We start from the raw sequence: 15,476 nt of genomic DNA, 5'->3' as shown, positions 1-15,476 counted from the left end.
AAAACTTATCCCTAACAACGAGGTGACTTTCACGAACATGGACTCCATCGTCACAGATGATCCTGCAGATCAACTTTCGTTCCCCAAGGAATTTCTTAATAGTCTTACTCCTACTGGCATGCCTCCACATAAACTCAAAATTAAAATTGGATCCGTCATCATGCTTCTCAGAAACCTCCTGCCTGCAAAAGGTCTTTGTAATGGCACTAGACTGTCTGTTACCACCATTCACCGCAATGTACTGGAGTGTAAAACTATCACAGCTGCTACCTCACAAACTGTCCTTATTCCCCGGATATGCCTGACCCCGTCAGATTCAAATTTGCCTTTTACTTTTACCCGAAGACAATTTCCTGTTCGATTGGCATTTGCGATGACAATTAATAAGGCACAGGGCCAAACTTTCAAAACGATATGCCTGTATCTGCCAAAACCAGTTTTCAGTCACGGACAATTGTATGTTGCTCTCTCCAGAGTTCCATCTTTTCATTCACTTTCTGTTGTATCCTCAAACCCTCCCCTTTTAGACAACTGTGTCTTTCCAGAAGTGTTCAGCCATCAATAAATAATTATGCGGCGTTTGTTATGCCGCGGGTTCACTGTTGTGTTGTATTTTGCTCTCTCCAGAGTTCCATCTTTTCATTCACTTACTGTTGTATCCTCAGACCAACCCCTTTTAGACAACTGTGTCTTTCCGGAAGTGTTTAGCATTCAATAAATAATTATGCGTGAGATTGAGCATTAACAGGTCTGTGATGCCCTTGGATGTCCCGTACTGCATGCGCGCTACACTGAATGGATCAACGTGTGTCTACCCGGCGCAGAGAGGCGTGGGTAAGCCGTTGAACGCCATTCGTGCTGGAAACAGGGGCTTGCATTTGTTCTCCACGAACGAGGAATTCCCAGTAAGTGCGGGTCATACGCTCGCACTGATTACGTCCCTGCCGTTTGTACACACCCCCCCCTTGCTACTACCATGGTCGGGTGACACAAAACACGGCGTCAATCCAGCTGTAAGCCATGTTGACTGTTCATTTGCCTTCCATGGCCACCGCTTCAAATGTATTTCATGGAAACAACACTTCTTTCAATGTTATACAGATTCCTGCATCAGGTAACTGCACGCACGCTACACTGAATGGATCAACGTGTGTCTACCCGGCACGGAGAGGCATGGGTAAGCCGTTGAACCCCATTTGTGCTGGAAACCGGGGCTTGCAATTGTTCCCCACGAACGAGGAATTCCCAGTAAGTCATACGCTCACACTGATTACGTCCCTGCCCTTTGTACACACACACACACACACACCGCAACTTCAAAACCCCCCCCCCCCAACCCCCCCCCCGCCCCCCCCCCCCCCCGCTACTAGCAGCCAGAACCGTAAAGAACAATGAAATGTCTACGTGACTCACAGGTGCATGTGGACTGTGCAAAAACGAAAATGACTCAGGTGACGAGTTGGGGGTGCGCACATGAGCAGGCAGTGCATACTGAACAAGAAATCAGCAGACTAGCATGACGGAGGGGGCGGAATGGGCGTCCTTCCCCTCTCCTCCCGTTCCGCCCTCCGTGCCCGACCGCCGTCCACCCCCGTCCCTCGCTCTGGGAGGAGAAGGCGCGACGGCGGTCCTCCAGTTTTCAGTCACGGACAATTGTATGTTGGTTCGTACCGTGCATTGTTACAATGTTACTTTTCTTGGTGGTTTATTAAATTACGGATTTTTCAAATGTTAATTTTTTCCCTGTGCTTAAAAATCATTTAAAAAGCGGCCTGATTATGCGGCGTATGGTACGCCGCGGGTTGGCTAGTAGCAGAAAATATATTAAATATTCAAGTTGATGCAAACTCTCTCAAAGTAAGCATGAAAAGATAAACTAATCACAAAACTACGTTTCTTGGATTTAAGATAGAAGAATTTAAACTACTTTTCAATGATTGGTTTTGAAATTTGAAAACTTTGCACATTACACTGTATTCAAAGATATCTAAACACAAATGGAACTTTCCTGACAAATTTCCTTGAAGAATAAGTGTGGCAAATTTCAACAAAATCAGTCCCCTGATAGATGAGTTGTTTGATGAAAACAGACAGGAAAGATGACCACAGTACATACCTTTTTGCATTGTATGTGAACGCACCTGAAACTGGGGATTAAAGGGTGTATACCAAATATTGATATATCACACTCTTCAAACTGCCCAGGAAAGCCTATGTGAAGGTACCTGAATGAAAACATCCTTCCAACAGATGAACCACAGATCCAGGAAGAACATTGCAGATTAGATCCCGGCTGTGAAACAAGGAATAAACTCTTTATCATTGGACATACTGTATATTTGAGGATTAATTGGAATTTGCTGGTCCTATCTACATGTAATTTTTGGATTTGAAAAAGATGACCATGTACCCCATGATAGTTTATCTTCAACGGAAGGTTGAGAAGGAGTCTAGACCTCCTCCTTCTCTTGATTGAGTTGTTCAGAGCATGTACTTGGAATGCCCAATTGGGAATTTTTCATGGGAGGTGTGCACAGCATGGCCCACTGGAAGAAGACCCAGGGAAGAGCCAGGACATGTTGTAGGGATTATATTTTTGGGAATGCCTGGTAATTTCCTATAATATTTTGAAAGAAGTTGCCAAGGATGGGATGTTTTGGTGAGTCCAGCTCAGTGTGTTGCTGAATGACCGTGTTCAGGATAAGTGGAGTGAAAATAATGATATGGATGAAGCCAACATTTTAAATAATATATCATGTTTAATACAGTGTACTGCTTATTTAGAAGATGTATTTGTTCAATGTAGCACAGTGTTCCAGTGGTTAGTATTGGTTAGTAGTGCTACCACACTGCTCTAGGGAACATAGTTTATATCTCTGGCTTAGTTACTGTCTAAATGGAGTTTTCCTCTTCAATTTATGTATACATAAGTTTTCATTTAGGTACTACATACAATCTTCCATTTTCTAAAAATGTGACTGACATCTCTAAATTGGACTGATATGAATCATTGTGGGTATCTAGATTGGGGTATTCTTGTGATGGTCTACCAGCCCATTCAAGTTGGTTTCAGTGTTGTTTGTGACCCTGAATTGAAAATGGATGCATGAGAGATTTTACCCATGATAACTCATTATGTAAAATCATTAGCGTACTTTAGAACATCATACAGTATAAGTCTCAAAATATTTTTCCATGTAGACAGACAGAATAGGTCAGATCACGCTAAGTGATCAAGGTAACCATTGCCAAAGAATTAATCAGAATAAGGAGTGAAAAGGCAAGCAGAATTATAAACCAAAAAAAACTAATAAGAAATGAAACTGTCCAAGAAGTTAGTCTTTTTTAGCTGATGAATCTGTTCTTTGATTCATTGTTTAATGCATGTACAATAACTGCCCGTCATATAAACAATAGCAATGATTCCATAACTCAAACATATTAAAACAAAAAGCTACTGTACCTGTATATAGTTTTTTGGTATTAATCGCTTGGTATATGCAGGAATGCCAGCATGGTAAAACTTCAGAATAGGGGCATTTAGAGCTTACTATGGTGTACCTCTATCAGTCACATATTGATTTTTAACACAATTAACACCTTTGTTAAGGCATTAAGGCATAGTCCATAGCACAGATAACAATGTGAAGTCCACAGACGAGATACTTTTGGACTTTAGCAGCACCTTGACATAATGTCAACTGTACAAGAGATAGAATTGGCAATTAAACATGGACCATAAAGTTGAACCAAGTGCAGACATGACACTTACACCAAAACAAAGGATCCTAATGACAAACATCATATGTCCTTCTTTCCCATGTTCCTACCACATCTTCAATAAATCAGTGTGGAGTGTACAGTCAGAGGCCTTCTTCAAGAGGGTTAAAATGCAATGGTCACTGATATATCTGTGCCATGATAAGAAAAGTTGGAAACTATTTTTATGCTTCTATTTTTCAACTTGTTTGATTGAAGCGAAAGTGTTAATACCTAATAACAACTGAAGGTTCTCAAGAGGAACTGCTAGAGTCCAATTAATAGGAACAAGAACAAATATTCTCCATATATAGTACAACTGTCTCAAGGGATATGTATATATTTTTACAAAACAGCTTGTTGTTTATTCACACTGTAGCTTACTGTTTTAATGAACAACTTCTAATCTAATAGTAACTTCTGCAATGCCTCAGATTATTGCATCTGAATAAGATCTTTGCATTTTTATTTGCTTGGTGCATCTTGTCTTTGCTTTTTGCATCTTTACCTGACATTTTAAGCAATGATGCACTTTAACAGAAGCATTTTTTCTGAACTCCTTTACTAAGGACATGGAAACAGAGTACAATAAGACATCTGGAGTTGTCTTGCTTGGGTTTATTTATAGCGCAAATGAAAGGGGTCTCATAGTCCCCATTTTAATTTTTTTGGTGATACTAGGAATTTCTGCAAACACACTTATCATGTTTATTGTCTATTTAAAGACTTTCTTAAGGTCACCCAAAAATCTACTCATCTGTAATTTATGTGCTGTGGACATTTATGGCATTATTACCACCTGTCCTTACTTCATTGTTAAATTTGTTATAGGGGATTTTACACCAATGGACACAAAGCTTTGCTTGATGCAGTACTACTTCTATGTTGTATTCAGCTGCCTTTCTGTTTTTACTGTGACGTTAATGGCTGTTGACAGGTACTATGTGATCTGTAATCCTTTTGAGTATGAAATGAAAGTTACAAATGAAAGAGTCTTTTTATCTTTAGCAGTGTCTTGGATGTTTGCCATTGTTTACCCAATGTTTTATGCTTTTTCATATATTGGCCATGACTCTTGCCATCTGGTCTTGTCTTGCAGTTTCATGTGTACCGGTTCTTCATTGGAGGAAAGCATGTGTATACCCACAACCTTTCAGAGAGTATACCGGCTCTTTATGCTCTGTTCCCACCTTACCGTGTGTCTCATTATGGTTGGCTTTTCCTACGCCAAAATCTTACAAGCATCTCAGAGTGCCCGACTCTCAGACTCTTCACGCAAGGCTCTCAGCACAGTGGTCACACACAGCATTGTTCTCGCCATCTTCTTTGTGACATCTCTTCTTCTTATTGTTACTGGAAGCCTTCAAACAAGCAACAGTAAGGAAGCCATTTCCACTTTGAGAATTGCCACTGACTTGGTTTATTTTAGTGTGCCAACTACAATTAATCCCATTATTTATGGTTTGAGAAATGAGGAAATGAGGCAGGAGTTTCTGAAGTTTATTAAGAGACAAAGTATCTCAAAACCTCAGACAAAGTAGATCTGTTTAACCAGGCTTAGATCTTTATACGGAGTTTACAGATTATGAAACTAAGGCACTGAACTGAGTAATAGTAATTTTTTTTTTAAATCCATGAGTTAGAATTTGTCACATTTTCAATATGTTATTCAAAAAGTGGCTTTAAAAGCATGCAAAGAAAAAAATACAGCTTCTAAATATTTTTAAGAAAAAATAAAAGTTAAAATAAGTGGTGACATACTGTAGTTCTGTTTGTACAGGCATTGTACACTACGGAATATATTGTGAATGGCACACTTAGCTCTTATACAACAGAGAGAACAATCACATTCAGTTAATCTCTCAAAAGGTAGGGCTATAAACAAAATGGAGTACGATCATTAAAGTTCTGGTATAAGTAAAAAGAGGACACAGAGGACAGTGATTATCTTGTGTGCTATTCAGAGTAGCTGAATACATCTAATGCAATCTGATTTTGGCTTTTGTAAACATCTGCTTTCCTAGAGCTCAAGAGGTAAAGATATTAAATTAAGTTGATATCAGTATAACATGTGTAACTACTCAAAGGAATAAGAAGAGTTATCAGTCCATCCATCCCTTTTCTCAGTCTAATTTTTCCTTTACAGAGACTTGGGTAGATGGAGCCAATCCCAGAAAGAAGGGGTACAAGGCAAGAATGAACCCTGGATGGTACGTTAAATCATCATGTGGCGCACACCCACACACCCTCACTAGCTTACCAAGCAATACAACAGCATGTTGCTGGACTGTGGCAGGAAAACCCCACAAAATTCAACTGCCACAGAAAAGGAACCCAGTCAAGAATGAAAGAATCAAAAGATGCATTAAATGATCCTTACTGTGCCACAGTTCCACACTACATCCAGTTATTTAATGAACTGTGAATTGCTGCTGCTTTGAACACAACTCATATTGAATTCAGTAATTTCTGTTGAAAATCGTTTGTTCATATGTATGTTTAGTTTTTAATTGTGAACCATGTAACCTTGATTTGCCTCTTCAAAAGATTATACCATAAGTTTAGACATTTGCAAAATATGTATGCAAAACAATTGGCAAAAATTCAACAAAATACCAAAATACCTTTGCTGTCCTTATTTTTTGTAGCCAAGATAATTTAAAATATATTGTATTTTTTTTTTCTTTAAAAAATCTGAAAAACAACATTTCAAACCACACACCGATGCTCACACCGAGCTGACATGGAATTGACAATTGCACTAATGCGCACAGTGTGGGATATGGGAGGAAACCCAAAGAAGACAAGATGAGTTACGGTCTCATGACCACAAAAGGAAAGTTAGAAAATAATCAATCAGGTTATTGTTTAAAGCAGGGGTCTCCAATCACAGTCCTGAAGGGCCGCAGTGGCTGCAGGTTTTTGTTCTAACCCGGTTGCTTAATTAGAAAGCAATTCTGCCAATAATTTAATTTCATGGCTTGTTAGTGCTTTAACTCTGCTATGTCAGGTCATTCTCATATCCTAGACTTTCTTCCCCTATCTAAGGATATCATCCAAATGATTTGAAGGCTAAAATGGACGAGCAATTCTCAATCATTCACTTTTTTCTCTTTACTTTCCTTCCAAGTATTTAATTAAACCAAATAATGCAAGATAAATACACACTGGCGTAAATGGTAACAAGCCAAATGGCGAAATGCTGGTCTCTTTTGTCATTCGCATGTTATTGCTAATTAGGATTCATTAAAAACTGAATGAATACAGCTGTTTAAGATGAAAATAAGCAATAAGCATTCAAAATCTTAATGAGCGAGACAACTAAAGTGAAGCAGAAGTGTTACTTGAGCAATTAGTGCTAAACCTGCAGCCACTGCGGCACTCCAGGGCTGTGATTGGAGACCCCTGGTTTAATGCATATGATGAAGGAATTAGCCGCTCTTTCCAGTTAGTGATTCATATAGATGTCATGCTTTTAAAGTATTTCAAGTGAAAGCTGTTTTGTGAGTAAAATGCATTTATTGATAACTTATGTTGCTCTAATTAAATGGTGTGGGGTGACCTTTTTTAGAGCTGTGAACATTATTTATTATGTTTTTTCACACACTGTTTTCCAAATATAAGTACATTTTAATTTCAACAGAAGTAAGCACAATAGTGCGAGAGCTCATGTATATTTCAGGTATGATGATTAATATTAACGCTGAATTACTTTTAAGTTTTCCTGCACAGTTTGCAGCCTCACCTAATGTGTTAACCACATTTTAATCATCATTTAACTAATTGTAACTGTTTTCTGGATGTTTTTCTAAAATATATATAAAATTTGGTTGAGTTTCTTCAACAAAATGAAACCTCTGCTTGTACACCAGTTCCTCCAGACTTTGTGCACCTCGCTTCTTTTAAATGTGTCTTCTGACACCTAGATTGCTGGAAATAACAGAAAAGGGGAAAGAATTAGTACTATCTGCAGCTGCAGAATCATTCTACCTTGTTCTCAAACAAAGAGAAATACTGCCATATAAAATAAGTCGCCTGCAAAGACCCATGTGATGAAAAAAAGTAACTGGTATGAACAACAACAACAACATTTATTTATATAGCACATTTTCATACAAAAAGTAGCTCAAAGTGCATTACATAATGAAGAAAATAAAAATAAAAGACAAAATAAGAAATTAAAATAAGACAACATTAATTAACATAGAAAAGAGTAAGGTCCGATGGCCAGGGAGGACAGAAAAAACAAAAAAAAACTCCAGACGGCTGGAGAAAAAAATAAAATCTGCAGGGGTTCCAGGTTACGAGACCTCCCAGTCCCCTCTGGGCATTCTACCTAACATAAATGAAATAGTCCTCTTTGTATTTAGGGTTCTAACAGAAGGACTTGATGATGATGGTGATGCAGACTTCTGGCTTTTAATCCATCACTGTTGGAACATCACGGTGCTTTGAGTAGATGGTGGTGGCACAAGTCCATTTCATTTTTTTGGTAGGGAAAAGGAGTTGTGGAAATGTAAGTGATCACATATTTATGAATGTGGAGATCTGGAGCTTATTGTGACACCTAAAGACTCATAGATAAGAACCAGCCTTAGACAAGACACCAGTCTATCACAGAATTGATGTACAATGGAAAATTTACAACCGCCTGTCATTTTTTTTTAAACTTCAAATTGGATTCCAGCAAATGTTGCGGTGCTGTGGAAAATGAAGTGTAGTGAGTGTTCAACAAGATGATGCAAGAAACTTTACCAATACTAAACATGCAATCCCATTTTAAATTTAACACTGTATAGAGATAAAACATATTTTCTCATGTTCAGTTCAGCTTAATCAATTTCTGCGTTAGTGCACATCTTTTGTTATTTAATAGAACAACAGAAATTACTAATTGTGTTCATAAAAAGAAGACGTTTTTTGTGTCTGCCATCTCCTGACTGACTTGTAAAAGAAAACCTCCACCTTTGATATACTATTCCTGTCTATTTTCGGTCCTCTAGACCTGAAAAACACATTTTTAGGCCATTTTTGGACTATATTTTATGCAGGAAATTACACCCTTATGATAAAGAGTAAGCCAATAGGTGTCTTCAGAAGCAATTAACAGAAGTACTTGATGTTGTGCATGCCACATCCGCCAACACCAGAGGTTCACTGCCTAATGGGATTTGAGGGGTTAAAGTTACTATTTTTTCAAAAAAATTAATAAAAATGGTGATTAATAATAAAGGAATGTGGAGTTTCGTTTTAGGCTACTTTGGGGTTACTGATTACACATATGAAAATATTTTTATTTTTTGATTTTTTACAGGTGGTCCTAACCCTCTAAGAGCAGAATGTTAAAATTGACAAATTACAAACATAAGCATGTGGGGTATCATTTTAGACTATTTCAAGGTCAGCAATTATGAATAAGGAATTACAAACCTTTTCTAGAGATCTGCCTCTCTAAGGATCAAATTTCTATTATAATTAAGAACATTTAGACTTTAAACAATTTAATTCAAGCACACACTTTAATATTTCACATATCTGATGCAACTATAAGTGTTCATTATGTATTTCAACCTCATGAAGTAAATTAGTAAATTTCTTAAGAACACTTCAAACTAAGGTGTCTTGCACTAATTCATTTTTTAAAATTGACAACAATAGTATTTTTAGTTTTGAAATGAATCAAGTTGACTGTGTGTCTTTCACAATTTAATGTACCAATGGGCATTACTAATTTAAACATGCATAACAAATTATGAACATTATGTTCTTCAGAGAATGTTGTCTTTTATAAATGCTTCTAAGTGTATAAATTAATAATAACATTTAAAACTACTGCAATAATACAAAATTTGTTATGGACAGCTTTCAAAGAGATTTAGCCACTGCTTTATAAATATGTTACCTGTAAACAAATTGATTTTAAATATGGAATACATGAAAAAAATTATATACATTAAAACAAGCAAATATGAAATATGAGTGTACCCTAAACTATTTCATAACAGTTAAAACATTTGTTTGTGGTAAACATATGTATAAGAAAATACAAGCAGATGTGTCACTGTTGTACATTAATGGTAATATATTTTATCTTTGATACAGTTTTATGCCAGATGTCAATACTATATCATTTTTATTTACCACTAATACTATGCCATACTTCATCTTTATATTTATATGAAGAATTATAATTAAGGAATTGTTTTTTTTTACTTGCATGTGCCCTAGTTCACTCTGCGAATGAGGAGGTCAGAAGGATAGCTGAGACCACAGCTCACCACAGGCAGAAATGTTACTCCTTATATATTTGGGCAGTAATTATCCATCCATCCATTTTCCAACCCGCTGAATCCGAATACAGGGTCACGGGGGTCTGCTGGAGCCAATCCCAGCCAACACAGGGCACAAGGCAGGGAACCAATCCTGGGCAGGGTGCCAACCCACCACAGGACACACACAAACACACCCACACACCAAGCACACACTAGGGCCAATTTAGAATCGCCAATCCACCTAACCTGCATGTCTTTGGACTGTGGGAGGAAACCGGAGCGCCCGGAGGAAACCCACGCAGACACGGGGAGAACATGCAAACTCCACGCAGGGAGGACCCGGGAATCGAACCCAGGTCCCCAGGTGTCCCAACTGCGAGGCAGCAGCGCTACCCACTGCGCCACCGTGCCGCCCAGCAGTAATTATACATAATGAAAAATAAAATTACAATGCATAACAGAGGTCCTTAAATAACACAAAACAAACTACTTATAAGTAATTAAATTTACACTATATTAGAAACATTTTATGAAAAAATCCATTTTAAACATGTAAGTAAATGTGTCCAAAGCAGAATTTGTGTTTCTAGAATGCAGTCCTGGGTGACAGTGGGGTTGCAGTTTTTGCCAAAAATGCTTTGGCTTTTAGTTGGATTCTTAACTTCATTAAGCAGGAGAGCATTCACCTGTTTCTACTTTGGGATTAGTCTAGAAATGATATAACTGGCTTTGTTAATTCTTCTTGGAATGTAGCAAGCATTTATATATGTTACATGAGTATAATACTGTATAGTATTTTTGTTTTCCCTCGGTTTTTAAGGATTTCCTCATCACTGTTATCATTTTTATTTTGCTTTTCCAAGTGTTTTGGTTATTTTATGCTTTTTTTTTAAAAAAAAAGAGCACACTAGTGGGTGTAACACCAAAGTAGCTGCATCTTTCTAGCATTCAGTGTCCTTTAACCTTGTATTTGCTCTTCTCTTAATTTTACAATTGAGAGATACAATTAAGGAAGCAAACTTCATAGAAATAGTTGAATTAATAGTTAAATGAATACATACAGTTAGGTCCATAAATATTTGGACAGAGACAACTTTTTTCTAATTTTGGTTCTGTACATTACCACAATAAATTTTAAATGAAAAAACTCAGATGCAGTTGAAGTGCAGACTTTCAGCTTTAATTCAGTGGGGTGAACAAAACGATTGCGTAAAAATGTGAGGCAACTAAAGCATTTTTTTTAACACAATCCCTTCATTTCAGGGGCTCAAAAGTAATTGGACAAATTAAATAACTGGAAATAAAATGTTCATTTCTAATACTTGGTTGAAAACCCTTTGCTGGCAATGACAGTCTGAAGTCTTGAACTCATGGACATCGCCAGATGCTGGGTTTCCTCTTTTTTAATGCTCTGCCAGGCCTTTACTACAGCGGCTTTCAGTTGCTGTTTGTTTGTGGGCCTTTCTGTCTGAAGTTTAGTCTTCAACAAGTGAAATGCATGCTCAATTGGGTTAAGATCAGGTGACTGACTTGGCCATTCAAGAATTTTCCACTTATTTGCTTTAATAAACTCCTGGGTTGCTTTGGCTGTATGTTTTGGGTCATTGTCGATCTGTATCATGAAACGCCGCCCAATCAATTTGACTGCATTTAGCTGGATTTGAGCAGACAGTATGTCTCTGAACACCTCAGAATTCATTCGGCTGCTTCTGTCCTGTGTCATATCATCAATAAACACTAGTGTCCCTGTGCCACTGGCAGCCATGCACGCCCAAGCCATCACACTGCCTCCACCATGTTTTACAGATGATGTGGTATGCTTTGGATAATGAGCTGTTCCACGCCTTCTCCATAATTTTTCTTGCCATCATTCTGGTAGAGGTTGATCTTGGTTTCATCTGTCCGAAGAATGTTTTTCCAGAACTGTGCTGGCTTTTTTAGATGTTCTTTAGCAAAGTCCAATCTAGCCTTTCTGTTCTTGAGGCTTATGAGTGGCTTGCACCTTGCAGTCCACCCTCTGTATTTACTTTCATGCAGTCTTCTCTTTATGGTAGACTTGGATATCGATACGCCTACCCCCCGGAGAGTGTTGTTCACTTGCTTGACTGTTGTGAAGGGGGTTTCTCTTCACCATGGAAATGATTCTGCGATCATCCACCACCGTTGTCTTCCGTGGACGTCCAGGTCTTTTTGCGTTGCTGAGTTCACCAGTGCTTGCTTTCATTCTCAGGATGTTCCAAACTGTAGATTTTGCCACTCGTAATATTGTAGCAATTTCTCGGATGTTTTTTTTCTGTTTTTGCAGCTTAAGGATGGCTTCTTTCACCTGCACGGAGAGCTCCTTTGACCGCATGTTGTTTGTTCACAGCAAAATCTTCCATATGAAAGCACCACACCTCAAATCAACTCCAGGCCTTTTATCTGCTTAATTGATAATGCCATAACGACGGACTTGCCCACACCTGCCCATGAAATAGCCTTTGAGTCAATTGTCCAATTACTTTTGAGCCCCTGAAATGAAGGGATTGTGTTAAAAAAATGCTTTAGTTACCTCACATTTTTATGCAATCGTTTTGTTCACCCCACTGAATTAAAGCTGAAAGTCTGCACTTCACTGCATCTGAGTTGTTTCATTTAAAATTCATTGTGGTAATGTACAGAACCAAAATTAGAAAAAGTTGTCTCTGTCCAAATATTTATGGACCTAACTGCATATTAAATATTCATGGTAACCAGCAAGGGGCACCACTGAGCCTCTAAGCCCCAGACACAACTACTCCAAAACAGTCCTGAATGCAAATAAAAGTTTTTTTTTTATTTACATGGAGGCTGCCATCTAGCATTTCGGGGGAGAAAATATTCAGTACTGTTCATCTCCCCTAGTCCTTCCATTGCACTGGCCTCCTGGCCAGGTAAGGGTCCCTGTTCAATCCTGGATGGGATGCCAGGCCATGTGTGCCATCCATTACATACACGTACTCAGCTGATAGTCCTGTTATTACTACCACCAAAGAGATTTCTCAGACTGTATTGGACTAACAGCTCATCTGAGGATGGCAAGGACGAAGATTCAAAGCAAGGATAAACATAAATTGGAAACGATACAAAATTAGCCAGCCCTGAATGCTTTTTAAGTTGAAAGAAATATCACATCTTATGGGATGTTACTGCAAATTCAGGTGGTGTGGCATTTTGTGCATTACAAAGAATCGGCTCAAACATCCTATGTCAGATGTTATTCAGTGCTGGATGGGATGCATCTGACACAATCAGATGGAGTGAAAAAATAGTGTGGGGGGGGGGTCTGGAGATTTATGTGAATAAGATATACTAAAAACGCAAGCACATTACAATTAAAATGAATTTGTAACATACACTTTAAAAATGCAGTCTGACTTCATGAAGGGGATTGCACCATCTTGTTGATGCTTTAAACTCGGCAATTGAAATGATTCACTCTGTTGTGAGCACTCTAAAGATCAGTCATTCTGAACGCTGATGTTTTCAACCCGGCAACTTTAGATGGAACAGACTTTTAACGGCGTGTTAATTTTGTCGACACAGCAAGCTGGGCCTGCTGTATTTGAATGATAATGCCTTTAAATGTAAACCTGTGGTACATAGGGAGAGGTCTCACCATTTTCATTAGCCAATCCAGAGTTTTTTATGTGTGGTTGTTGTTTTCAACACAAATTGAACTTTCCTGACACATTGTTGTTTCATGCAGTTGTTCCATGCAGACAGGCCGACAAAGTGACTGCAGTAGGTACTTTTTGCATTGTATGGGAACACACCTGAAACTGGGGATTCCAAATACTGAGAGATTGCACTCATCAGACTGCCTGCTAAAGCCAATGCAAAGGTACTAGTATGAAAATTCCGACCATTATTTACTGTAGACCACAGATCCAAGAGGAACAATGCAGATTAGACCCCAGCTGTGAAACATGGAATAAACTTTTTATCAATTGACATGTTGCATATTCGAGTAATAATGGGAATTTTCCACTTTTATCTACATGCAAGTTTTAGATTTGAAAAAGCTGACCATGTACCCCATGATATTTTATCTTCAACAAAGAGTGACAAGCAGTCTAGACCTGATTTTTTTTTTCTGGATTGAGTTGGTCAGGGCATGTACTTGGAAGGCCCTCTGGAAACCTTTGATGGGAGGTTATGCAGCATGGCCCACTGGGGGAAGAGCCAGGACAAGTTGGAGGGATTATATTTTTGGGATTGTCTGTGAATTTCCTAGAATATGTTTAAAGATGTTGCCAAGGATAGGATGGCTTGTTGAGTCCAGCTCAGCTTGTTGCTTTATGATGCTTCTCAGGTATTAGGAATGAAACATGAATCATGATAAAGTTTTAAATAGTATATATATTTCAATACATGGTACTACTTATTTAGAAAATGTATTTAATCAAGGCAACGCAGTATCCCAGTTGTTAGCACTGGTTACTGCTGCTGGCTCACTTCTCCAAGTAACAGTGCTTAAACCTTGGCTTAGCTACTGTCTAAATGGAGTGCTCCTCTTCTTTCATGTCTACTTGAGTTTTCATTTAGGTACTCCAGCCAGTCTTCCACATCCCAGAAATGTGGAAATCTGGATGAATGTATTCCTGTGATGGTCAACCAACCTCAAGTTGGTTTCTTAATGATAGTCCTTGATCTGTGTGACACTGAATTGAAAATGTTATCATGAAAGATTTTACCCATGATAACTCATTAACTAAAATAATCAGCATACTTTAGAACAACATGCAGTATATGTCACAAAATAGTTTTCATGTGGACCGACAGGATGGGTCAGTACACACTAAGTGATCAAGGCAACCAAAGCCAATGAGTTAATCAGACTCAGAAGTTAAAAGGCAAGCAGAATCATAAACCAAAAAAAAGAAAATAAACTGCCCAAGATTAGTCTATTCTTTGATACGTTTTTCAATGTGTGTACAATGAGTGACTGTCAAATAAAGAATGGCAATGATTCCATAACTTGGACGCATTAAAACAAAAAGCAGCTGTACGTTTTTGGTATTAATCAGTTAGTATCTGCAGGATGGCAGCATGGTAAATCTTCAGAACAGAGGCTTTTAGGGCTTACTGTGGTGTACATCTATGAGTCGGATTTTTAACACAAAGCATGCCTTTGTTAAGGTGTTACCACATAGTAGCAGAGATATAAAGATGGTTCCAGGTAGCCCTTATCTGAAAATATTTCAAGTTGCATTTACAGATTTATGATCCTGCAATGGAACATATGCAGACAGACATTAAGTTCACATTAAGTTTTATTAGAAAGCAATATAAAATCAGAACAATTGTTTCAGACAGGAATGATACATAGGCTCAGTTTTGTTTGTAATAAGATCAATGCAGCTACATTATGTACATATTCTATGATTAGTAGTTTTCTTGGGAAGCCAAGGAAAGTCAGCAATA

At 38.1% G+C, this 15,476-nt stretch overlaps 1 protein-coding gene across 1 annotated transcript; it reads left to right on the top strand.

The window, feature by feature from the left end:
• Positions 1 to 4,172: 4,172 nt before the first annotated feature.
• Positions 4,173 to 6,367, top strand: LOC127528832 (olfactory receptor 1073-like). Its single transcript, XM_051929959.1, has 2 exons — positions 4,173 to 5,136; positions 5,906 to 6,367. The coding sequence occupies exons 1-2, from the start codon at positions 4,332 to 4,334 to the stop codon at positions 6,130 to 6,132; spliced, it is 1,032 nt and encodes a 343-aa protein (XP_051785919.1). The 5' UTR covers positions 4,173 to 4,331; the 3' UTR covers positions 6,133 to 6,367.
• The last annotated feature ends 9,109 nt before the right edge of the window (positions 6,368 to 15,476 follow it).

This window comes from Erpetoichthys calabaricus, chromosome 7 (assembly GCF_900747795.2).
Source record: "Erpetoichthys calabaricus chromosome 7, fErpCal1.3, whole genome shotgun sequence".
NCBI lineage: Eukaryota > Metazoa > Chordata > Cladistia > Polypteriformes > Polypteridae > Erpetoichthys > Erpetoichthys calabaricus.
Note: the sequence above shows the minus strand (reverse complement) of the source record. Positions and strands in the feature narration are given on the sequence as shown.

What these genes read in the sequence shown, in the direction of transcription:
- LOC127528832 (XM_051929959.1), top strand. Translation starts at nt 4,332, where the DNA reads ATGGAAACAGAGTACAATAAGACATCTGGAGTTGTCTTGCTTGGGTTT. An exon ending in AAGCCTTCAAACAAGCAACA is followed by an intron (nt 5,137 to 5,905) that starts GTAAGGAAGCCA and finishes TTTCCTTTACAG; the next exon opens with AGACTTGGGTAGATGGAGCC.